A 24,257-nucleotide genomic window follows, 5' to 3' on the forward strand; every position below is an offset into this window, starting at 1 on the left:
GAAGATCTTGAACAAGAAGTGACAGATAGTTTGCAATGAATTAGTCATATTCTTATTCTCCTGATTGTCAAAGTAATGAATAAATACATTCCACATTTTCCAATCCATTCTTCAAGCTTAAAGTGTTTCTAAATATAGAAACTGATAAATTCTGGAAAATAAATATATATATTTAACTTTAAACAGTTACACATAGCTCACATTTAATCTAAGTGGCCTTTTACAAACTGGATACTTTTAAGTTCAAAGTAAAACTGTAAGACTTTGTAAACTTGTATGAAATTCATTCAACAGTCCTTTACAGAAAGTCAAAGAATTCTATGTTGAAAAAGATTTGATGCAGATACAATCTGGGTTTGTGCTGGAGAATGAGGGGGAGCACAAAAAATTGTGCAGTGTGTATGTATCACTAATATGGCTACAGTCTCTCATGCTCTCTTCAGTGCATCTACATATATGACATAAAGAAGTATCCTTTTCCTATTTATTTTTCGGCTGGTTCAGCTGTCCTGTGAGAAAATGCCTTTAGTAACTATTTTTGCACTGTTAAAACCAGACATGTAAATCAGATAGTAGTCAGGCAAGGACCTGATAAGGGCTTGGATTGTGATTTCTTCTGCTGCTGTTGGGTGTCAGAGGCTTTGCATTTTTTGAGATTCCTGAAAGATGCTACATGTCACAACAGTGTTGGAAAAGATCTTTAGGAAAAAGACTGAGGGAAGATATAGTAGGAGAAAGTTTTCTTCCATTTTATTTCTGAGAAAATGTTTTCGGTGCTCTGACAGCATACCATAAATTAATGGAGCTGAGTTACACTTCCAATACAGTGAGACACTGATTCCAACACACAATCTTGCCTTTCAAGCACTGCCATGGCTTTGAAGTCTCAACTTTAAAGTCAGTCTAGACAAGAAGAATGATACCACAGCCCCATTAGAGCCAAGAAAAAGACCTGATTTTCATGGACCAAGCTGTGACCCTAAGTTTTCTGCTATTGTAAACTTTATTAGCTAATTGCTTACTTAAGGAGGTGGAAGAAAGTAACAGCAGTAAGTTAGAGGGGATGTAGAACAAATCATAATGAACATCCTACCAAGACAAGAAATCTGATTATTCTATATCCCCAGAAATTTCTTTAGAATATAATTGACTGTCTGGAATCCTAACCAGTCCCTCCTATTTTGATTTTGGCTTTGTTTTCATAAGCAAATCCAGAGAGGTTAGAACTAATTTTTTATACAAATTGTGGATTTGTATGCATTTGATGATGGTACTAATGATCAGTTTCCAGTCAAACTAGACTGTGTGTGGTCCTTTGCCCTACCACTACCTTCAATTTTTTCAGGACCCATAGGTTTACAGTTTTTTATTAGAATCTTCCCTTCTCCTCCAGGTGGCATTATAATACTGACTTCCCTTTTCCTTCAGTGGACATGTTACAAGTCATCCAAAATACTTCACCTTTTGAGTAGAGTCTGCCATACTACTGACTTCATTGGCACTACATTTTATTCCACTGTAGACACATTGGGAAGAAGGGTATTTCCTGAAAACAACTTAGACTGAAACTTGGATATTCTCAGTTTTGGAAAACAACCTACTCCTGTGGTTTTATTCCTAGACAGATGTTGTGTCTTCCTACGAGAGAAAGTCTGCTCTCAACTCTAACAGGGATTTAATTACTTTGCTGAGTAAAATGAGTTATGCAGTGATAGATACCTTTATGTGTCAGGAAAAATAGTTTGAAACAATAGGCAGTTTGGACTCACTGAACTAAAGTCAGGTGGTGACTTTTTTCTCTTCACTGACTAGAATTTAGAGGAATGCAAGCTGTAAAACATTTTACAGAGCCTGTGTAAGGCCCTAGTCAAGAAGCCTGCTACAGCCAAACAGAGGAGGATCTTGATCAGTGGAGCTGGATGGATTTGGTCATGAGAGTCTACACAAAACTATCACCTACCTTCTCCCTCCTCTTTTAACACTCCTACCATTGTACAAGCACTCAAAGGGCAAGGCTAGAGGGGGAAAACTGTGTGTATAGAACTCCTGAGGGGTTTTTCTGTGTCTGTAATAGAGCATCTGTTATAACTTAGTCTTAGCTGTTAATGGAAGTTTTACACTCTGTGTACTCAAAACAGAAATGCAGACATGATTAAAGAGGTTACTGTAATAAGAATGCTAATCCAAAGGACAATGGATCTTCTCATGTTAATATTTCCATGTTAACAACTCCTCCCTAACTTGTATATATGATCTATAAAACATTAAGAATGCTTTTACTATTTACACTTCCTATCTACTTCTATAAATTTCCAATAGGGGTGCAACTTAAAGATTTGCTAAAATCAAAATCTATTTGACCAGAAGTCTTTCCACTGTTTCTCTGCAGTATTTTATCTCCATGCCAGCAAGACTAGAAACAGATGAGTCACAGAGCTGATCTGAATAAACTGAAAACTGACTCTGTTAGCCAAGAATAACAAGGATGTAACGTAGTGTTGCTCTGTCCCTTTTTCCTTTGGAATATACTCCTTTGGATGAGATCAGAACAACTCTGCTAAAAAAACCCCAACAACCAACCAAACAAGAAAACCCACCCCAAAAGAAAAAAAAAAAAAAACACCAAAACCTCCAAAGCCTCCAAAAACTCAAGAATGCAGCATTGCTTGTTATCTGAGTAACGGCTTTCTTTGCTTGGGCATCATCTTATATTGAACTAGTAGGGAAATATGGGTGAAGATAACCTACGGTGTGAGATGGGACTTCCCTCTGTACTGTGTCTATACATGAGTAGTGTTGAGGAACTGCATCTTGCACAGAGTCTTATCTGGTTCTAACCTTAACATGGCATCCTCCAAACAGGCCCCTTTTCTCCCATTCCATCTTTCTCACTATGTTTTGAGCACAGCTGATATATGGACCTTTTAATCGCAGTCAACTGTAAGGAAACATGAATACTGTAAGTAGGAACTTACAGTAATCCTTGATGTCTGAAAAAAAGCCTCGGCTGTGCATAACAAGTTACATGGTAAAAAGGCACTGATCTTGTAATGCTTGGCTGAAGAAGCATTTTGTTTCTTAACTATGTTCTTCAGCCAATTTTCTGCCTTTCATTAATTGTGTCATTGCTGGATATGGTAAGAAGACTAACCTTGCCATGTTTTATTCTATGCTTATAAGTCGGCTTCCTTTTTCCCTTTTCCAAAAGCTGATTAAGACTGCAATCTTTCATAGCTGCTTATGGGGTGAGGAGGAGATCTTTTCTATTCCATGGAAGAAAAACAATGTTTTCTCATGACAAAGCAGTTCACATAGCTGGGAGAACATTCTGACTCCTATTCTGCTGCACAGTTTTCTTTAATTAGATCTTTTTTTTTTTTTTTAATTAGCCTCTGGCAGGGATGAAACAGAAGCAAGAGTATAAGGTTGATTTCCTTATTAGTAAGAAAATATGTGGCCTAAACTGTATGCTGTTCTTGCATTCCCAAGAACTAGCCATTCAGTGAATTGTTTTAAAGAAAGAGATGTATTAAAAAGAACTATACAAATACTTTCAGTATAAGGCTTCGCAGTTGAAAAGATGCACATGGCACAATGTCATGTGTGTATATGAATATGAGGGAATGGAGACAAAGTATTTTAATAACACAGAGCAATGGAAGACTATGTTTTTTTGAAAAAATTATTTAAGCTTCATGAGCTCTATCAGATTGCTGTCAATTATGGAACTGTAATGCTCACTTTTAAAATCATGCTTTGTAATGCTATTTTTCTTCCAGTCTACTTTCATTTGTTAATCTCTTCAAGTAGTTTGAATGTCAAAGGTCTTAAGTCCAACTTTTCATTTCAATAAGCTGTTCATTTTAATGTGTTTGTGGTTAATGTTTTGTTGGTTTTAGTTTGTGAAAAATGAGAGAAGTGTACTCAGCTGCCACCAAAGAGTCTACAAATTAAAAGCTGGAATGTAGTGGTAAAGACTCAGCAAAAACCTTCAAGGAATTGGTGTTCAGAACTCTAGCACTGCAAACATCAGTCACATCTATAAAAAGAAATCTATTATGTAAAACCATGATGGCAATTTTTCCTTGTCATTCACAGTGTACCACAATTTGAAAAGTAATATCTGAAGTCTAATGTCTTAAAGTTTATGTTTTAGACTTTGGTAAGGTTGTATAATTTGTTGGCGTTCCCTCTCCTGAGGAGCCAGAATCAACTCTGTGATAACTTTAGTGAATTTTCACTTTCGTGTAAGAGAGGAGAATTTTTCAAGCAGATCTATAGTAGAGCTTTTGTTTCTGTCATATTAATTAAGAAGACATTATATCCTAGAAGACCATCAATGCTAAATTGAGTGTTACAGTATAGAATTATCGGTTAACCCAGGTTTGCTGTTATGTATAGCTTACACTTATTCAAGAATGAGAATATTTTATTGTCATCATTATATAACAGTTCCTGGTCCCTGGTATTGCCAAATTCTATATATACTGTGATGACATACTCTTTTAACTCTGTTTGACATTTCTTGTAGTCTGGTTTTCATCCTCACTACATCTACCAGTGGACTTTTGCTTGTATCCATCCATCCATCCATCCATCCATCCATCCATCCATCCATCCAGTCTTTAGTGTCTTCCTTCTCTATAACCTGCTTTATGTCTGTTCTTAATTAGTTCTCACTCTCATTCCTGAGCTTCTTCAAAGTCTCCCTTGAAAAACTGAGGTTCTGCCATCCCACTTTCTACCACCATACAATCCACAGGACCTTCTCCTAAAGACCTGCTTAGTTCCTATATCCAGTATGTAGATGTCCTCATGTAGTTTTGTCGTTTTAACTTCTGTTCAGTTAAATTAATTTTTTTTTCCTTTACAACTCTGCTGCCACCAATTTCTCTCAATATCGTCACTTTCTTTATTTTGCCCTTTCTTCAATCCCATCTAATCTTTTCAAATAGACCAGTTAAATTAATTTTCTTCAGCTGCTCTTCTAGTCACATCATCTTTTAGTAACTCTACATAAGTTCCACATCCCATCCCATGTTCCTTCCTAGCACTTAAACTTAATGATGGCAGTCATTCTATAAATTCAAAAGCCTTGCATTTAGTAAAATACACCAATTTGTAGTCTATACAGAAAAAGTTGAAAGATAAAAAAGGAATGAAGATCTGGAGAGTGTGTACTTAGCAATGAAAAATTAATAATAAAAAAATTTAAAATTAGACCCAACTAAAATTAGTATACACTTGTCCTTGTCCTGTATATTATTTAATTGTGCTTTTTTCTATATCCCACAGAACTGTCTTATATGAGTGCTGTCCTGGCTATATGAAGATGGATGGTATGAGAGGATGTCCTGCAGGTACAAGCTTATTTTTGTATGGATGAGTCAGTATATGAGAAACATTACAACACAAGAGACTTTCAGTGATGGTCATCTAGAGAAATTATTGCCTTTTTTTAAGAATTACTGCCTGAGAATACATGGCTTCATTTACATCCAGCCAACACAGTTGAAAATCAGCCAGCACTGAATTTGATTATGTAGTTTAAATTGAATTACCCAGCTCCTTCCAGCTGCTGGATTGGAGAGAAAAGATAGTGTCTTCAGTTCCCAAAGCTGCCAAAGAAGAACTTTTATTCCTATTCCCATCACACCCCAGAATAACCTAAAGCATACCACTGAGGTCAGAAACCCAAGACATGAGGTGTGGGATATCTAAATTATGTTTATTCCTTTTCCTGAGAAGACTTGAATCTTATTTACTAAAGGAGTGTTATACGCTTTAAATAAACCAAGAAGAAGTGAAAACGAAGACAAGAATTCTTGATTTCTTCTATTTGTGCTATTCTGCTTTGCATAAATAAAATTCATTGCAAGAGAGTAATCTGAGAAGGAATATATTTCATTAATTTAGATCCCTGTCTGAATGAATCCTTTGACATTTAATAATAGAGTTGGGCATATCTAAGGCAGAGTTCAGTTTGTTTAGATGAATTAATCTCACTTTAGATGTTTACATTAGGAGGAGGTCAGTCACACTCTGGCATTGCCTGTTCTGCTCCATGACAATAAAAAGAGCCAAGAACTACTTGCTCTCATGCAAATGGTTCACTTCTAGATGCCTAGAATTAGGAGAGATGAATCCTGTTCTCATGAAGCAGTGTTTAACCACACACTGGAAGAAGAGCAAGATGCCACATAAGAATAATTCTGGTCTACCATGACCAAATGAGACCCACTCCATTGAAATTTTTGTTATTATAGATGGAATTTACTCCTGTCCTCAGTGGATAGCTTCCCATTTCAGACTGGGTTGGCACAAAACAAGACAACTCTTCTGAAGAAAATATTACAATATTCGGTTTTGTTTGATCTAATTTTTCATTAAGCAAACCAAAAAAATGAATAACAAGCAGATATGTTTGGGTGGGTTTTGAGTATGTTGACAATGGAATTTTAATCCAAACACATTGGTTTAATATTGATTTAAACCGTTTTGGAAAGGCAATACTATTGTCCAAACAAAAGAAACAAAGTATATTTGATTGTGAGAAACTGGATGACTGAAGAGTTTACAGTATTCATATGTTTATTTTAGTTGTTCCTATTGATCATGTATATGGTACGCTGGGTATTGTGGGAGCTATCTCCACACAACAGTATTCTGACATATCAAAGCTGAGAGAAGAGATTGAGGGACGAGGATCATTCACTTTCTTTGCACCAAGCAATGAAGCATGGGAACAATTAAATTCAGTAAGTGTGTATGTGCGCATGCATGTGTTAAAGTATGTTTCTCTTTCAGCTAATGCTGTTTTAGCTTCAACAGCTAGTCTGTGATAGACTAGAAACAATATTGATATTTTAGATATGAAAGGACATTACACAAATTATAATGAAGTGACTTGCATATTTAACATACATTGCTGAAGCTTAAGAGTCTGAATTTATTTTCAGAAGTACTAAGCAACTGTGTGTGTTTCCTATTTAAGCACTTGCATGACAAATATTGCTAGTGTTATTAACATAGTTTTGAGCAAACTGACAGGAATTCCAGAATTTGCATGATGTAGAGTATAATTGTACTTTGTCAGTGATTCAGGTGTCCTTATTTTAGTAATGTTTTCAGTTAAATAAATATTGAATCAAAGCTCCTCCAATTACTTGACTGTAATGAGACCTCTTGTCTTTCATTTACGAGCGAATCAGACTAAAACATCATTTAAGTAGAGCCAGATTGATAGGTATCAAAGTCATGTCTCCTAACAGGAAATATCCATTGTTGAATATATTGAAAGCATATGTTAAGGTAAAGCAATATGTATGTCTTTCTGACTGGAAGAATGTTTTGAAGCTGCTAATTAATTAAATTCCTTTCTTCAGGAAATTCACAGGAATTTGGTTGACAATGTAAATATAGAACTGTATAATGCTCTTCACCACCACATGGTAAACAAGCGCATGCTGACAAAAGATCTTAAGAATGGCATGACTTTGGTGTCTATGTATAATGACCAGAAATTACTTATTAACCATTATCCTAATGGGGTAAGTATTATCTTTTTTTTTCCATAATATAATTATTCAGTTATAGCCTTTACTCTTTCCTTTATTTTCTTCTATAGATAAGAAAATTTGTTATAGAAAGTTCAACATCTAGCAAGTCAGTTGTCACTGACAAAAATAAATAAATATTCTCTTGAAGAAATCTTGTCTGCTGTGTAGACTAATCTCTAAGAAAGAATTAATGAACATGTGCTGTTTGCTGTTTAGAAGTCAAAGTTCGAATGAGAATGAACTTTCTTCCTAAGAGACAAAGCCTTTTGTGGTCAAAATATATGATCATAATAAATCTGAGAGCAAAATCTACTATTAATCTTCATGTGTTTAAAAAATAATATTAAATCAGATCTTTTATTTGAATTGGAGTGCACAGTAGAAGCATTTAAGCTTGTAGGGGACACACATCCATTATTTGGCTGGAAATAAATTCATTTTTTAAAATGTTAGAAATCTCCCAGTTAAGTCACTCATCCTTTTTACCTTAAATGCATCAAAATGTTTATGTATGACTACAGTTTACACCAGTAAAAACCTATACAATCACCATATTAACCAGAGATGGAAAACAAATCTGAATAATTACAACAAGAAATAAAACATGAATATGAAATCAACATAGCCTGAATAAATCTGCTGCTAGCTTTCCAGAAGCTTAGTCAGCCTTTCAAATGTTACAAGGTTTTACTTAAAATTTAAAATAAAAACTGAAAGAACAACAGTGAATTCATAATGTACAGTACCTGCTTTGACAATTTGTAAGTATCACATTCCAAATATATGATCATTAATGCTTAATCTTCTACTGCTTGATTCCTCAAATATAGGTTGTTACTGTTAACTGTGCCAGGGTCATCCATGGAAACCAGATTGCTACCAATGGTGTTGTTCATGTCATTGATCGTGTCCTGACTGCTGTTGGAAATACCATTCAAGATTTCATTGAAGTTGAGGATGATCTTTCATCTCTTAGAGTAAGTGGACAAAAATAAAAATGTTTCTCTGGTCTTTTGGGTTTTTCCTTCTTTTCTGTTTGTGTATGATACCTGGAAGTAGGAAGGGTTAGTTCAGCAAGAGACAGAAATGAATTAAATTTAAAACTCCAACTAATATTGCAAATCTAGCTATATAAAAAGGCAAAGTATATTTTACATAAGGAGTCTGCTTTTGCTCTTTTGTGGATCAAATAAGACCACATCAATAGGACATAATGTGTCCCTGTACATAAAAAAGTGTGTCTTCTCATCAGGCACTGAGGTAATGAAACGTGAGTGTAAATTACAGTGTCTGGTGCTAGAAAAATAAGAATAATTCCAAAATGGACAACAGAAAATGGTAGAAAACTCAAATAAATTCCAGAACCTGACTCATGGCAAGTTTCAGAACACTGGTAGATTCATGTAGGAAGGATTTTTCTTGCAGAGGAAGCAGGGTCTTTTTCTGTCCAAGTTTCTAATTTCACCTTTTTCTAGAGGATGTGTCTGCTTAGTTTAATGGGATTTCATGCTGCACATGTTTAAAAAAATATGCCATGGTTTTGCAAAGAGCTGTTGTCCTTTTTGCTTCTCCATCTGTTCAATAAATACAAAAAAAATATTTTAAATGCAGAGGCAGAAGGGTGGAAAAGACCCTCTGAATCTGTCAAATCTAGTCTATGATTGTTATAGCCAGCCACATGATTTAATCCCTTTAAAAAACTGAATATAAAAGCCACACCTTTCTAGTCTCCAGTTGAAAAGGAAGCCCTCTCTATTTCATTTTTTCCTGTGCATTCTCTCTTGTATCTCTTCTGTTTGGGTTTAACTTTTGTGAACTCTAAGCAGACATTTTCACCTAATCCTAGATAAGGTCTCACCTATTCCTTCTATATTAATTTGCATACCTCCCTAACTCTGCTTGAAAAATACTTACTGGTTTCCAGGGTACATGCCTGGATTATTTATTTTCAGTTGCATCACATTGGACTCTGCCTTTCTGACTCTTCAAAGGGTGAAGTCTGTGTTTATATCACATACACCTGCTAATTCCTTTGTGTGTGCCTCTGCACTTCATACCACTTTAATGACTTTGGCTCCAAAAGAAAATGTGCTAATGAAACCATTAAACAAAATCAGCCTGGAGACTCTAATATGACATTTCTTTTAGGATGGTTATTCCCATCTTCCAGATTGCCAGTTTCACATGCACTTTATCTTTCTGTCTTAGGCTGAGCTAATAGTATTTCATATTTAACTGAGCAAATTCTTTACTCAAGTCCAGATGTATTCAATTTTACATATGTTCTTTTTCTAGAAAATCTGATCATAATTTATATTGGCATACTTTATCATGTTAACCTTTTAATCCATCATATATTCTCGCAAGATCTCTGATTACTTTTCCTGCATTATTCTTTTTCTTCAGTCTTTGATTCTAATGAGGACAGGTTGCAGCCACCAAAGAAATACATATTGTTATAGTAGTCTTTAGGGTTAATCCAGTAACAGAAACACCCAAATTGTGAGGTTGTACACAGATTTGTAAGCAAGTTAAAAACATTTATTTAAGGAATAAAAGGGAAATTTTATTTATTTGAAAAATATTGAATTGGGTTTTATTTAGTTCAGACTGCTTACCTCTTCTTCACTACTAGAAAGTAGAGAATTTTTCATCAGCTGTGTTTCATTTTACTTTTTTAATGTCCATAGCTGAGTAAAATTTTGGGGATTAAAAATGTGGAGATAATTTTTCCTGCCCTCAAAGCCTGAGATAGAATAGAATAGAATATTTCAACTGGAAAGGACCTACAACGATCATCTAGTCCACCTGCCTGACCCCTTCAGGGCTGACCAAAAGTTAAAGCATGTTATTAAGGGCATTGTCCAAATGCCTCTTAAACACTGACAGGCTTGGGGCATCGACCACCTCTCTGCCTGTTCCAGTGTTTGACTACCTCTCTTAAAGAAATGTTTCCTAATGTCAAGTCTGAACCTCCACTAGTGCATCTTTGAACCATTCCCATGCATCCTGTCCCTGGATACCAGGTAGAAGAGACCAACACTTTCCTCTCCACTTCACCTCCTCAGGAAGCTGTAGAGAGCAATGAGGTCACCCCTCAGCCTCCTGTTGTGATTCAAACCCTTCTCCTTGTATTTCATCAAATTAGTCATACACCTGCAATACATGTTTTATTATTTCAGGGGCAAATTTTTAACTTTGATAGATTACTGCTTTGATCTAATTTGTGAAAACCTATATGTTGTTTTAATTTAAAAATTTAGTCCGTAATAATAAAAATTTCTGCCCTGTTATCACCTCTATCAGAATATATTGATTACTGTGTGCTAAATTAAGGATGTAACTTGGTATATAAAGACACATTTTTCCCACAAAATTAATTTTATATTACTTTCTGTCAACTAATTTTTTTGTCTTTCTATAACACCGATTTCATCTCAGTCTAACATTGACATACCTGCAAGCACTAGGTGAAACTAGATAGATAATGTATTTTGATAATATTTTAAATAACCAGTGTTAAAAACCAAATTTATTTTCTAGGCTGCTGCCATCACATCAGATGTCTTGGATACTCTTGGAAGGCCTGGTCATTACACACTCTTTGCTCCTACTAATGAAGCTTTTGAGAGACTTCCAAGGGGAGTCTTAGAAAGGATCATGGGTGACAAGGTAGCTTCTGAAGGTATGTAACCTTGGTTTTGTAAATCAGAAATACAGGTGAGTAGATCAGGAGGTAGAAACCACATTACCCTAGTAGCTCTGAAATGAAGCACCTGTACTTTCATACATATAGGAGGAGTTATTTCTTCTGTCTCTGATTTTTCCAGTTACCTAAGGATTCAAATTCACTGAAAATTTAGATTCAAAAAGTTTAAAGGAAACTGTGAAAATATAGGCACATTGATATTTCTAATAGTTCAGCTGCATAGTTCCGATAGAAATTCCTGCCTCTAGAAATGCAGGGCTATATGAATGTAGGATTCTCTCATAGCTTTATCATGAACAGCTCTTTCATACAAAAAGGACATATTCTTGCAAAAGGCAAGTTCTGTCCTGCAAGTTGAACTGAATTTATACTACATATACTGGCAAACTATAACAGTCAGCACGCTTATTCTTCTGAGAACTACTATGAAACTAAATAATAACTGATTCACTCTGTTATGTGAACAGTAATGTAACGGTCCACTAAGAAATGGAAGGCTTCATTTCTATTCTCATTTGTGAGCTCCACTTCACTAAACAAGTTCTCCATCATTTCATTATAGCCTGCTTAAGTCACTGTATAGTATCTCAATGGAAAATGGTGAAAAGAGGGATCTGGGCTAATTTTAATGAGACTGGCTAAAAATAGAATCCTGAAATAACATGGTATTTTTGTTGTGGCTTTTAAATTATTTTTTTAGTTTCCTTTCAGGAAGTTTTGGCTGATTCTTTTGATACCCACAAAGGATAGTACACAGAATCTCACTTTATATAGTAAGGCATAACAAAATATATATCTGGGGCTGACTTGGCATAGCCTATAGAGCTTTGTACTCAGAGGTCCATTCAGAGCATATTATCTGCAGTCAGCAAGTTATATACCCTGTTACATGCAGATCACAGCATAACCAGTATAGTTTTCATAATATAAGGGGTGCCAAAGATTTTTGACCAAAGGTATTGTTTAGAGGCCTATAGTATCAATTCTCATATAAATAACTCTCAATAATCTTTGAGTGCAAATAAACAAATATGCTGGATAAGCTAGTAAACTATTAAATTAGTGTAGATTTATCCCATACCTATATGTGAATTAAATGTGTCCAAACACCGATATATAAACTTCCTGCTCTTTCTCTACAGCTCTCATGAAGTTCCATATTTTAAATACTCTCCAGTGCTCTGAAGCCATCACAGGTGGAGCTGTCTATGAAACCTTGGAAGGAAACACGGTTGAAGTTGGTTGTGATGGTGAAAGTCTGACTGTGAATGGAGTGAAGATGGTGAAACGCAAAGATATTGTGACAAGCAATGGTGTTATCCACCTCATTGATGAAGTGTTAATTCCTGATTCTGGTCAGTGATGTGTATGAAAAACTTCTTACACTGAAGATGTTTTCTACAATCTTACCTAGGTTGCCTCAGATATATTGTTATGGATAAACATGGAGAATCCAAAACAGGAAAAGGAATAAATTGTGTGTTAAAATACCTTTTCTTATTCCTTTATTGGCAGCCAAGCAAGTCATTGAGCTTGGGGGTGCCCAGCAGACTACTTTTACTGACCTGGTGGCACAGCTAGGACTGGCATCTTCTCTAAGACCAGAAGGTCAATACACACTCCTGGCACCTCTGAATGGTGCTTTCTCAGGTTAGTAGCCTTAAAGGATTATGCTCTGAATGTCAAAATAAACAAGAATATATGCTACCCTGATGTTTTTCCAAATAAGCCCCAGTACTTGTTCTAAGTCTCAAGGAAAGAGAGTCATAGAGAAATAGAGATACTTTGTCCTTTCAAAATACATACCATGCAGAAAGACAATATAAGCCTTACCACCAGGCTGCACAGCTTGTTTTTAGTGGTATCATTTGTTAATGGAAATAGTATCACTAAAATAAGATACAAAACATGCACAGACAGACTGTTGGAAAAGAAAGCTATGAATCAACTGCCAGTTCCCTTAATCTTTGCATTACTTGCATTAAATTCACAATTTATTTATTCTCAAAAAAATTATACAAGGTTGGTATTTTCCAATATATTAAAGCAGAGAGAAACTGATACAAATATACTAGAAAACAGGTGTTTGCATATTTGCAGAAGTGCCCCATGGGCATTCTGCCCTTCTGTCAAGAATCTGAGTGTTAACTCACCTCCACCGAAGCAAATCTGGAAAGGTTTTAAGGTGCACATGCAGAAAGAAAAGGTTGTAATAAGAACTTCAGCAGTAATTCAGAAGATGGAGCAGGCCCACATATAAATCATCAGCCGTATCATTTACAGTAATTAATCAAGACTATGTCAAAAGTAAGGAACAGCAAATTGCAGAAACTACTTAACTATTCATTATCTGTATACACAGATCTGTCTAAGCCTTAACTCAAGCATTTCAAAGAAAGATTAAGTATTTCTATCATCTTTTAATATAGCATCCACAGTTAACCTTATTTGAATGAAAATTCACTACATAAATCACTATATATTAATATCTAAATGGCTTTCTAGATGACACCTTAAGGATGGATCAACGCCTTCTTAAAACAATCCTGCAGAATCACATTATAAAAGTGAAAGTTGGTCTCAATGAACTGTACAATGGACAAGAGCTGGAGACAATTGGAGGAAAACTGCTTAGAGTCTTTGTGTATCGCACAGTAAGTGAACGGGGCTTTCTAACAATATATATCCCAACTATGAAAAAGAAGAGTCATGCAAGATTAAAAGACAAAGATGAATGAAACCTCCAACACTTACCATTATGACTATCTAGCAAAAATCTTTAAGATTTTGAAGCTAGGAAAAAAATGTAAATCTGATCTTTATTGATGGGAACTTTGCATGGAAGACCCTTTGGGAAAACAAAACAGGATTACAGATTTCACACTCCATTAATTACCAATTTTTAAAGCTAGTTTTTAGAACTAATTAAGAACCTTATCAAGGGAAACAAAAAAATCAAGTTTGGAAATATTTACACCATATTAACTTACTCCAGATTTTGCTACTTTTGTTTTCCCAAGCAATACCAGATTTCTTAGCAAGAACACACAATTTGACTGTGGGAAATAGATATGAATATTGTTTTTAAATTTAGGAGCCTGTTGGGAAGCATGCATCCATCTCATTTTATCAAATAGATTTAAATGTGTATCATTTTGTGAATAGCTACATGTCTTTCTCTTTTAATCAGGCTGTATGTATTGAAAATTCATGCATGGTCAGAGGAAGTAAAGAAGGCAGGAATGGTTTTATTCACATCTTCAGACAGATCATCAATCCAGCAGAAAAGACATTACATGAAATGCTGAGAAATGATAAGCGTTTTAGGTGAGTAGTGGTTTTGACAGCACTGAGATCTACCTACAGAGGGTAACTGTATATACAGCAGAGCTGGTCTGAGAAATAGTTGTGGTCTGTGGGTTGTTGGATTTTGGGGGGCAGGGAAGGGATTATTACCTCCTCAAAAAAAAAAAAGGGGGGGGGGGGAGGGGGCCTGTTGGGCAATGGGGAAGGAAAAACAAAGGGTGTTTTCATCTATCTGTATGCCAAAAGGGCTCCCAGACTTTGTCAGAATGGTTGTTTATGGCACATAGGAGACAGTAAGACACCAGAATGAGAGGAATAAGAGGACAAAAGGGATTGGATGATACATCCAGAGCTATAAATGCAGCAGAGTCTGGAGATTTAATTAATGAGTAGTATAATTTCATATAGGTGCAGCATGATTGCCTGTCCTTCCAGTACATATTTCTGTTCCCTCCCTGCAAGTATCTCAATATCCTAGAGAGAGCAACTACCCTTAGCAACCTCCCTTCATCTCTTTGATCTGCTGGGGTTTTTATGTGATGAATTCTGCTCTGATCCAGGTTGCCAATATATTTTGTTTCTCAAGTCTTTTTTCCTCATTCTGCTACTCTTAAAGTCTTAAGAGTCTTTTTTTTCTTTTCCTTTTTTTTTTTTTTTTTCCCCTTACTTTCTTCCTCCACTGTCTTTATTTCTGGGAAAAATAGTGGGAGTGTTTGGAGATTGATGGCCTGTCAGAAAAATTGAGGGAACTAAGTGCCTGGACCCAAGTATAATTACTACACTTCAACAGAACGTATTTGTGGTTTATCTGTTTGTTGTAAACAGCGTTTTCCTCAGTCTGGTGAAAGCTGCAGATCTAGATGATGTTCTGTCACGTCCTGGAGAATGGACTCTGTTTGTGCCAACTAACGATGCCTTTAAAGGTTTGACTGATGACGATAAGGATATATTGATAAGTAAGTAATGTAAAAAAAACCAGAAATATAAGCAAAGGTAAAATTAATGGGAAAGGTGGTTAGTGCATTTCTTACACAAAAGACGTCTGATAAAATAGCTTACCTTTTGCATAGAGCAGTTCACAGGACTTCCCTAGATTAATTCCTTAGGGAATAGAGAAAAGATCTTTCTGGAAAAAAGCAGACAACCTGAATTTAAATTTCAATTTCAGTTTCAATCCCTGATATATTATTCTAAATTGTAATTACTTTCCAAGTTAAAATCTGTATTCATTTAATTAGCTTCAACTTTTCATCATTCAACCTTGCTATAGATTTTCTTAAACTGAAAAGTCTCTTCTATCATGTTTCTTTTCCAGTTGTGACTATCGCATTAAAAGATATAAGGTATTGACTTTTCTGTCTTTCCTTCCTCTTTTCTGCATCCACCCAGTGATCTCTGATATCACATGTGCACTACAAGTTAAATATTGGATATATATTGCTAAATGCCAACTTAAGTAATTTCTTTCCATCTTACGCTTTTAATTTTGGAATTATATAGATTTTTCTCAAGATTTACAAGTAGTTTCTTTAATGTCATGCTTTATTTCCATAAAAGAAATGCAGACTGAATACTTAAATCTCCTGCAGAATCTTCCACCAGAGGGGTAGACTGTGGCCAAAGCACTATAAATACTTTTAGTTTATTTAAGAATAATGTGAATCTGGCTTGTGCATAAGTGCAGGAGGAGTGGTTGCCTTGAATCCCACATCCAGAAGGTCAGTTACATTTTCTGTTCCTGCACTTTTCAGATCAAAGTTCAAAGACATAAAGCCAAATCCCATGAATCCTTAATGACTTTAAAGAGTCCAGCTCAGAGCACTGATAAGCAGCAACCCCAGGTCTATACAACTTTTAACTCACTAATGAGGCACTGTGAATTTGAATTATCTCTTCAGCCATTTAAAGTTATGATAGTGGTTGAAATTACCTTCTAGCCTGGTGTGTCTCTAGTGACTAACATAAATTAACAGATAGCCTAAATGACTAACATTAGATAGCTATAAAATTAAATGAAGCTTCTCTCAAGGTTGTGAACTGAAGTAACTGGATAAATGCCATTGTTCTGGTTTTATTAGACTGTATATTTATTTTATTAACTAAGATTGAGTTTATCAGGTCTATTATTTTTGTCTTCAGTTCACAGCTTCACATTGCACCCAAGGTCAATGCCATTTTGGATTATTTCTGTAATTAATAATACAGTTATATTTGCCATTCTGCTTTTCCTGTACTATCTTTTCCTATCTTTGTGACTCAGTTTCTACTTACCTTCCTTGGCAGACGAGATTTTAATTTACCTTTTTTTTTTTTTTCCAGCAGAATGTCAATTTTTTGTGTCAGATTACTTCCTGCAATTCTGTCTTGGCTTTCATTAAAGATATTATGTTGCTTTCTCCATAAAAATTAAACTTTAAAATGTTATTTTTAAAAGGAATATAAAGAAATACTTTGCTTATCTGTAAGAAAGGCACAAAACAAATATTATTTTAAGCAGTAACCACTGTGACATAGAACACAGGTAATTTGATAGTTGTGAAAACAGCTTTTGAATGGCCATGTTTAGGCTTTGTATGTAACTTGACGCTACCTATGACTGGTCCAGTCACAAAATCTCAGTGTTAACTTTAGTAGGACAAAAAAGAGCATTTAATTGCTTTTCAGTAGTAAAGTGAATTGCAGTAATATCAGTGATCAAAGCAAAAAGCAGGAAAAGGGAAATGTTCACTGAAAGACACACAAAGAAAACTTTGTAACGAGACACTATACCCAGTGCCATTTCATCAAGGCTGAACCTCCTAATAACAATCAATATCAGCATGTAATATTAATATGAAACTTGTAATAGAATGGTCAATATTCCATGTAACAGCAAGCAGGCGTGTTTTAAAACTGCTCTGTTTGATACCCTGTCTCCTGGCGAGGTTGTCGATATTCCCACATCCTATGACTCTGAACCTCCATGGACCCAGACCGCCAGAGAGCCCTGTCAGGACACTAACTTGGGCTCCAGAATCCATTTCCTTTTTAAGACAGTCTGAAAATGTTGGGATTTTTTCTTTTCTTCCCAAATAGGAATGTCAAACTTTGAAATATGGAAATCATCCCTAGAATAGTTTTTTTCCCCCATTCCTAACTTCTCCAAGCTGCATCTGTTCTCTATAAGAACAGACAAAAACAGCACTCCAAATGACTCCTTTTCTGCCTGAAGTAAATAGCAAATTTCTCCTGCCCCAGATGGGAAAATATGTGTGCATATAAAGAGTTGCAAGTTACCCCCAGTCATCTTAGAAGGGTGTTAACACAAGAAAATTATATTGTTAGCTATGGTTCCCTTTAATTGCAACAGTGTTAAAGCTGGAGTTTATCTAGTAGCTTGGTGAAATTTGATATTGCTGACTGCTTAGTGGTCCTGAAATTATTGTGTTTGTGAATGATTTGTGAAGCACATTTAAGAAAAGGGCAAAAAATTCTGATTAAAAGAGCAAGCAAATAAGAGAAAATAATACAGAAAAATGGGAAAATGCTGGCTGCTTTTCTGTTCTTTTGTATAGGAGTTCTCATAGCATCTTTATGATTATGTTCTGAGAGCCTTTTTGTCATATGGTTGCTTTTCTTTCTTCATCATTTTAGCAGATTCAGATTGTGTGTCTTCATGGTAGTTTCATTCATAATGTGCTTGATTCCAGCTCAAGCCTGTGTGAATCCTTTGAACTTCCAGAAGGAACTATCCATTACAATTTAAATTTTACTCCTACTTTTATTTTCTATTTAAATAGGAGACAAAAATGCTCTGAGGAATATTCTTCTTTATCACTTGATACAAGGAGTTTTCATTGGAAGTGGCTTTGAACCTGGTGTGACAAACATTCTTAAAACCATCCAAGGAGGGAAACTCTACTTGAAAACAGTTAAGTGTTGTAAAAGAAGTCTCCCTAATACAGCCTCATAACAGGGATTTGACATTCTATGTCCATCCACGTTACAGAACGGCATGCATTTCTCTGAACGTTATATTAGTGTTTGGAGTTGTTTTTTAATGTCCCTGATAACTTCTGTTCTCTTTTCATCCTTTACCAGGTGAATGATACTCTTCTGGTTAATGAACTGAAATCGAGAGAATCTGATCTCATGGCAACCAATGGTGTCATTCATGTTATTGATAAACTCCTATATCCAGCAGGTGAGTATTTGTTCATAGAATTTATACACACTCTTCTGAATCTGTTTACATGTCATGTAGTTGCAATAACTTAAAGTTAATTCATTTAAAGAGACAATTCCTACGTGGAATAAGAAACAGAAAATGTACCTCACTACTCATTTTGTGGAAGAAACTTGCTTGAAGTCATTGCAACTCTGAAATTCTGTGAAATTCAAGTATGTGGAAGACAAGATGTTGCAGGCTATCTTTTCCACCAATATGGAAGAATGTATATGTAAAAGTACATACTTGTATGAGTGTTTGAGAGTGATTACACCTCCTGATCACTGTACATGAAAGTAAAATGAACACACATGTATGTTTCCTCTTACATGCCTATTTCTTTTGTCAGATCTGCCTGTTGGAAACGATCAGTTGCTCACAATCCTGAAGAAATTGATTAAGTACATTCAAATTAAGGTACTCTTTAAATAATAATCCCTTTGTCTTTTTGGCAGGATCTGTGAGACCGTGTATGTTATAATTCATAAGTGATTCTCTGGTCCCTCTGTTTATCCAGCAGACAACACATTCAATAGCTCCCAGTTACCCAAATATAATAATAAATGATACACTGCACTCAATAGTTAGAGTTTATGTTTTTCAACACCAAATAGTGGTAGAATATTTTCATTTTAATAACTCCAATGTGAACAGGTCTAAATCTGCTCTTTAGCTCAGGCACACTTTATAAATCCACCAAAATAAATCACTTCTGAATCCTTGAGGCAATCCCTCTTTGAAAGAAATATTGAGTGGCTAAACTGCTGTCACTAAACCCACCAGCCTCAATAGCCTGTGAAAAGAAATAGGCATTCTTATGTGTCTCAGCTATCCTCTTGAGATTACATTCTCCCTCAACAATGAATGCAAGAACCTAGGCAAATAGCATAGTCTAACTTTTAGATCAATAAAGCAGTCAATCCTACCCACACTCATTTGGAAACTAGAAGTCTTCTTTCTTTTAAATTTTAAAATTACTTTTCTGTATTTATAGTTCATTCGTGACAGTACCTTCAAAGAGATTCCACTGACGTTTTACAGTAAGTTCATTTTAAATACTTCCAGATGGGTTTGAGATTGTTTTTTAAATGTTGCCAATTCTGATCTTGAATTGTAATCTTTTTTCAATCAAAAAGAAAGTAATTTCTGGGAAAGTAAGATGTGCCAATGAAGCACAGGAAGAGAAAGACTCAAAGCAGAATGTTTCTGGCTGTTGTGCTACTGTATGTACTTTTTTCCCTCTCCAGATGTGTGACAGGAAACTCTGAAGTAAGCTGTTCAAACTCTTTGGGATAGGCAAGATACATATGGAAAAGATTGTTTTTCAGTTTTTAGCCAAGGTTCAGTGCTTGGTGCATAGTAGAGTTGTACTGCTGTCATGTCCCAATTTCATGGGACGACAACTCAGATTCGCTGATTCACAGATCAGGATTAACGTGAAATGACACCAGGGAATCTTCAGTTCACAAAACTCAATTTTTATTCACTCACAGCAGATATTTGACATGAAACCTTGTCAGTAATATTTGCATCCTCTGCAACAGGCATTAAACTTACACCAACTAGTGGCAGATCTTATAACATACCGTGCTAAGCCTTAAACATGCCCAAGCAAGCCTTGCCTTATATGTGGACATACAGACTAAGAATGGGAGAGAAAAGAGAAGAGAGGAAGAGAGAGAAAGACAAAAAGGAAGATTTCACCAGTCCTGGCTCCATCATTGGTCCAGCCAGCCTAGGGATCCAGTTCTGGAGGGGCACAGCCACCCAGGGCTTTGACTTGTGTCCTTTTATAATTCCTTGCCCCTCCTTTGGGAGGTCACTTGGACTCGTTAGGCTAATTAGGCATCATGTGCAGTTTGCGCTTCTAGAATTCTCCTTGGTTTTGGTACATGTGCAGTTTGTACCTTCAGATTCTTCTGGAAATCGGTAGGTGGGCTTGGGAGTCTTTGGGGAGTTACTTCCCCCTCCCTGCAGGTGTGACCATTGTTTGACCTTTCCTTTTGGCACATGCATCGTGAAAATGGCTTCTCTATTGGGTCTTCACAGAGTCACTCAAGATAGGGAGGTTCAGCCTCCAAAAAATGTGGTCCCACCTCTGCAGGACCGCCTCTTCTTGCTGTGCCTCCCTGACATTGCCTGCACAGCCTCAGTGTTTCCACAGAAATCATTTCCTTTGTGAAAGTTCTTTACCAGATGGTTGAGACATTAACTACAGTTTCATTGGACCGTCACAACTGTCTCTCTCTCCAAGACACAGCACTGTATTGTACTGACTCTTCAAGATGTAGCACTTATGAAACTCTGAAATGAGATGCTTTCTTTTTCAAAAATACTTCCAATGGGACAGAATGTACCTGTTTCCCATACATGCAAATATGAGGCTTGTATGGGAGGTAGTTGTTCTGCCCATTTTCTCTTTAGGGAGTAAAGGTAAAAAAGGAACATTTTTTGTTCTCTTGTAGCCTGTCTCAGGGTTTGCATTTAGTTTCTGCATATAAAGTAGAATCTGTTAAAGAAAACTGTTAGAAGACAAAGATCCTGCTGAAGCTTTGGCTTGTGAGGGAATATGAATTTAGGCAGATAGTTAAATTTCTATAGGATTCTACCCACATTTCTCAGTAAAAATGGAGATGATCACATTAGGCTTTTGAAAACTGAGAATAGACACACTGAAGTTAAAAGACTCTTGGAATGAAAAATGGGATAGTTTATCTTGCTGGTAAGTTGAATATGAGTCAACAGTGTGCCCTGGCAGCCAAAAGGGCCAACTGTGTCCTGGGCTGCATCAAGCACAGCATAGCTAGCTGGTCAAGGGAGGTGATTGTCCCACTCTACAGCGCACTGTTGCAGCCCCACCTCAAGTACTGTGTGCAGTTTTCGGTGCCTAAATATAAGGAGGACATCAAACTATTAGAGTGTGTCCAGCGGATTGCAACCAAAATGGTGAAAGGTCTTAAGGGCAAGACTTATGAGGAGCAGCTGAGGTCACTTGGTTTGTTCAGCTTAGAGAAAAGAAGGTTGAAGGCTGACCTCATCACAGTCTACAACTTCCTTAAGGGGAACAGCAGAGGGGAAGGTGCTGATCTGAGTAAATTTCCTTGACAGAGGAAATGGGATGAAACTGTGTCAGGGGATGTTCAGACTGTACATTAGGAAAAGATTCTTCACTGAGAGGGTGGTTGGTCACTGGAACGGGTTCCTGAGGGAAGTGGTCATGACACCAAGCCCATCAGAGTTCAAGGAGTGTCTAAATGACACTCTTAGTCATATGGTTTAAATTTAAGTAATCCTGTGAGGAACAGGGAGTTGGACTCAGTTATCCTTATGGGTTCCCTCTAATTTGAGATATTCTATGATTGTACCTCCCACGGCCACTGAGAGCAGCATGAGAAGTAATACCTGTGAACTGAAGCAAAGGAGGTCAATATCAGATATCAAGAAAGTTGTAATTGTTGATGTAGTTGAATACGGGAACGGGAAGGCTGGGACCTCTACCAGTGAATGGATATGAGTCAAATAACTATCTGTCAGAGATGTTCAGTGAATACTTGAATCTGTCTTAGGTGTAAAGGGACAGCTTGATCTCCCAAGGGCACTACAGTCATGCTCTTCATGACATTCTATCAAGTGTAAGGTTAGTCCTGAATGTCAGAGAGTTTCCTCTGTTTAACAGGTCAGCTCCCGCTCCCTAATGATAAGGGCAAGACTTGAATTTAAGATATGTCAGAGAATTGTGCAAATCTGTATATGGGAATTGTATGAGCCATTATTATTACGTATCTTACATTGTCAAGGGTTTCATGACCAATGGGTGTCATGAGGCATGAACAAAGGCAAATAACATGCCAGCAGACTCTGTCTGCAAGTGACCCGTGTACACCATCATTTAGTAAGTGGAACCAAGATTCATACTCTAGACCCTTTTGAGTTACTTTTCTATCCATTAATATCTGTGATTTTATTCACATTCTTGGACCAGACCAAATCTAACTGATCATTACCATAAAGAAACTGTAAGAATGGAATGTGTTTTATATTCCATTTTCTATACTTTCAGAAATTAACATAATTGAAAGCAACGTCCAGCCCATCATCAAAAAGGAAGGTAAATGAGGCCCTCAGAATATATATTTCTGTATATGTTCATATACATATACAGTATATATATTGTATATATTTCTTTAACAGGATGCATTTTGTACATAAGTCCAGGATGTTCAGCACTTTGCTGGAAAAGCAAAGATACAAATATTGCAATTAGAACTGACTGAAATATTTTGTATTAAGTTCCCACAGTTCTTCTCCCCGAATGGATTTTCTCCTTTTTCTATGAGCATTTAAAAAATATTTTTAAATAATATTTTTTCAATTTCTAAGTGCCCCAAATATTACTATACTTTCAATAAAAACATTTCTCTTTTTTGTTTAATTAAAACAGTTTTTAAAAAACTAAGTATATTTGTTTCTTATACTTTGAAGAAAAAAAATCAGTTCATTTTTCTATAATTTTCAATCAGTTCTAAATACCAATATCTGTCAGATGCCTGGAGAGGAGTGTTAGCCAAACTTTCTTTTTCAGTTTCTTGAGACAAAAGCATGACTTAAAAATTAGTGGTGGGACTGAAGAGAATAAAAAGTGGGCTGGAAATGTCAAAATCACTTGTGATTCATAATTAAAACACACATTGATTTCACTAGCCCAGGTACACTGTTAATGTGGTCCAGTTTCCTATTGAAATAAAAATGCTCAAAGGAAATCTAGTTGAGTTCAGCTGAGAAGAAAGGCAGTTAAAAATGTCTTGCAAAAATTTTACCCAGACTGTTTAATCATTCTTTCTGGGAGGACTTCCTCCCAGCAGAAGTGACATGAGCTTGCTTTTTCAGCAGCTTGTCTGTGCTTCGTCTCATTTAGGATTAGACACCATCTAGCATATATGCTGATCTTTGTTGCCTAGTCTCTATCATTAAATCAGATCCACAGAGCACTATAAATGGATAGATGATTCTATATAGTAATTCATCCAAGATATTTTAGAAATCTTCCTATGATGTAGGTGAATCCCTCTCTGAAAGTACCTGTTCTTCTATGTTGAATCTAGAGACAGGACATATACATATACATGACTTACATGATGTTTAGAAGTTGAAAGCTAACTGAAACAAAACCCTTTTTTAAAGAAAAAATGAAATGTCTGAACCCTTCTATAGCCAAATGTACAACTGTTATTCACCAGAGAGAGAAAAAATAACTTTGTAAGTTCATGAGTATTGAAGAGTTACTCCTTTCCATTGCCAGTACAGTGTTTCTGCTTTGGGACACACTCCAGGGAATGATCTTTGGCCAATACAGCCTTTCTGTTGATGATTCAGAAATAGACCCAATCAAGCCAATTCTGGCCCTTTTGAGCTTGCTAGTAGTAAGTGAGTGGCAGCTCTCATCAAAACCACATAAGCCCACAATTTTCTGCAGAAA

General features: G+C 36.0%; 1 protein-coding gene across 9 annotated transcripts in view; it reads left to right on the top strand.

Moving 5' to 3' along the window:
* POSTN (periostin) overlaps nucleotides 1–24,257 on the top strand; it is a 38,192-nt gene that overhangs the window by 2,843 nt on the left and 11,092 nt on the right. For 7 of the 9 annotated variants that reach the window (XM_074861017.1, XM_074861008.1, XM_074861009.1 and 4 more), the window contains exons 3-17: nucleotides 5,296–5,360; nucleotides 6,601–6,758; nucleotides 7,386–7,550; nucleotides 8,390–8,536; nucleotides 11,103–11,244; nucleotides 12,411–12,623; nucleotides 12,784–12,918; nucleotides 13,774–13,922; nucleotides 14,459–14,595; nucleotides 15,400–15,530; nucleotides 18,354–18,484; nucleotides 18,655–18,757; nucleotides 19,131–19,198; nucleotides 19,776–19,821; nucleotides 22,842–22,889. In XM_074861017.1, the coding sequence (XP_074717118.1) occupies nucleotides 5,296–5,360; nucleotides 6,601–6,758; nucleotides 7,386–7,550; nucleotides 8,390–8,536; nucleotides 11,103–11,244; nucleotides 12,411–12,623; nucleotides 12,784–12,918; nucleotides 13,774–13,922; nucleotides 14,459–14,595; nucleotides 15,400–15,530; nucleotides 18,354–18,484; nucleotides 18,655–18,757; nucleotides 19,131–19,198; nucleotides 19,776–19,821; nucleotides 22,842–22,889 (1,838 nt within the window). The remainder of the gene's footprint in view (nucleotides 1–5,295; nucleotides 5,361–6,600; nucleotides 6,759–7,385; nucleotides 7,551–8,389; nucleotides 8,537–11,102; nucleotides 11,245–12,410; nucleotides 12,624–12,783; nucleotides 12,919–13,773; nucleotides 13,923–14,458; nucleotides 14,596–15,399; nucleotides 15,531–18,353; nucleotides 18,485–18,654; nucleotides 18,758–19,130; nucleotides 19,199–19,775; nucleotides 19,822–22,841; nucleotides 22,890–24,257) is intronic. The other 2 variants (XM_074861015.1, XM_074861016.1) reach the window with 1 other exon arrangement.

This window comes from Strix uralensis, chromosome 2 (assembly GCF_047716275.1).
Source record: "Strix uralensis isolate ZFMK-TIS-50842 chromosome 2, bStrUra1, whole genome shotgun sequence".
In the NCBI taxonomy this organism is placed as follows: domain Eukaryota; kingdom Metazoa; phylum Chordata; class Aves; order Strigiformes; family Strigidae; genus Strix; species Strix uralensis.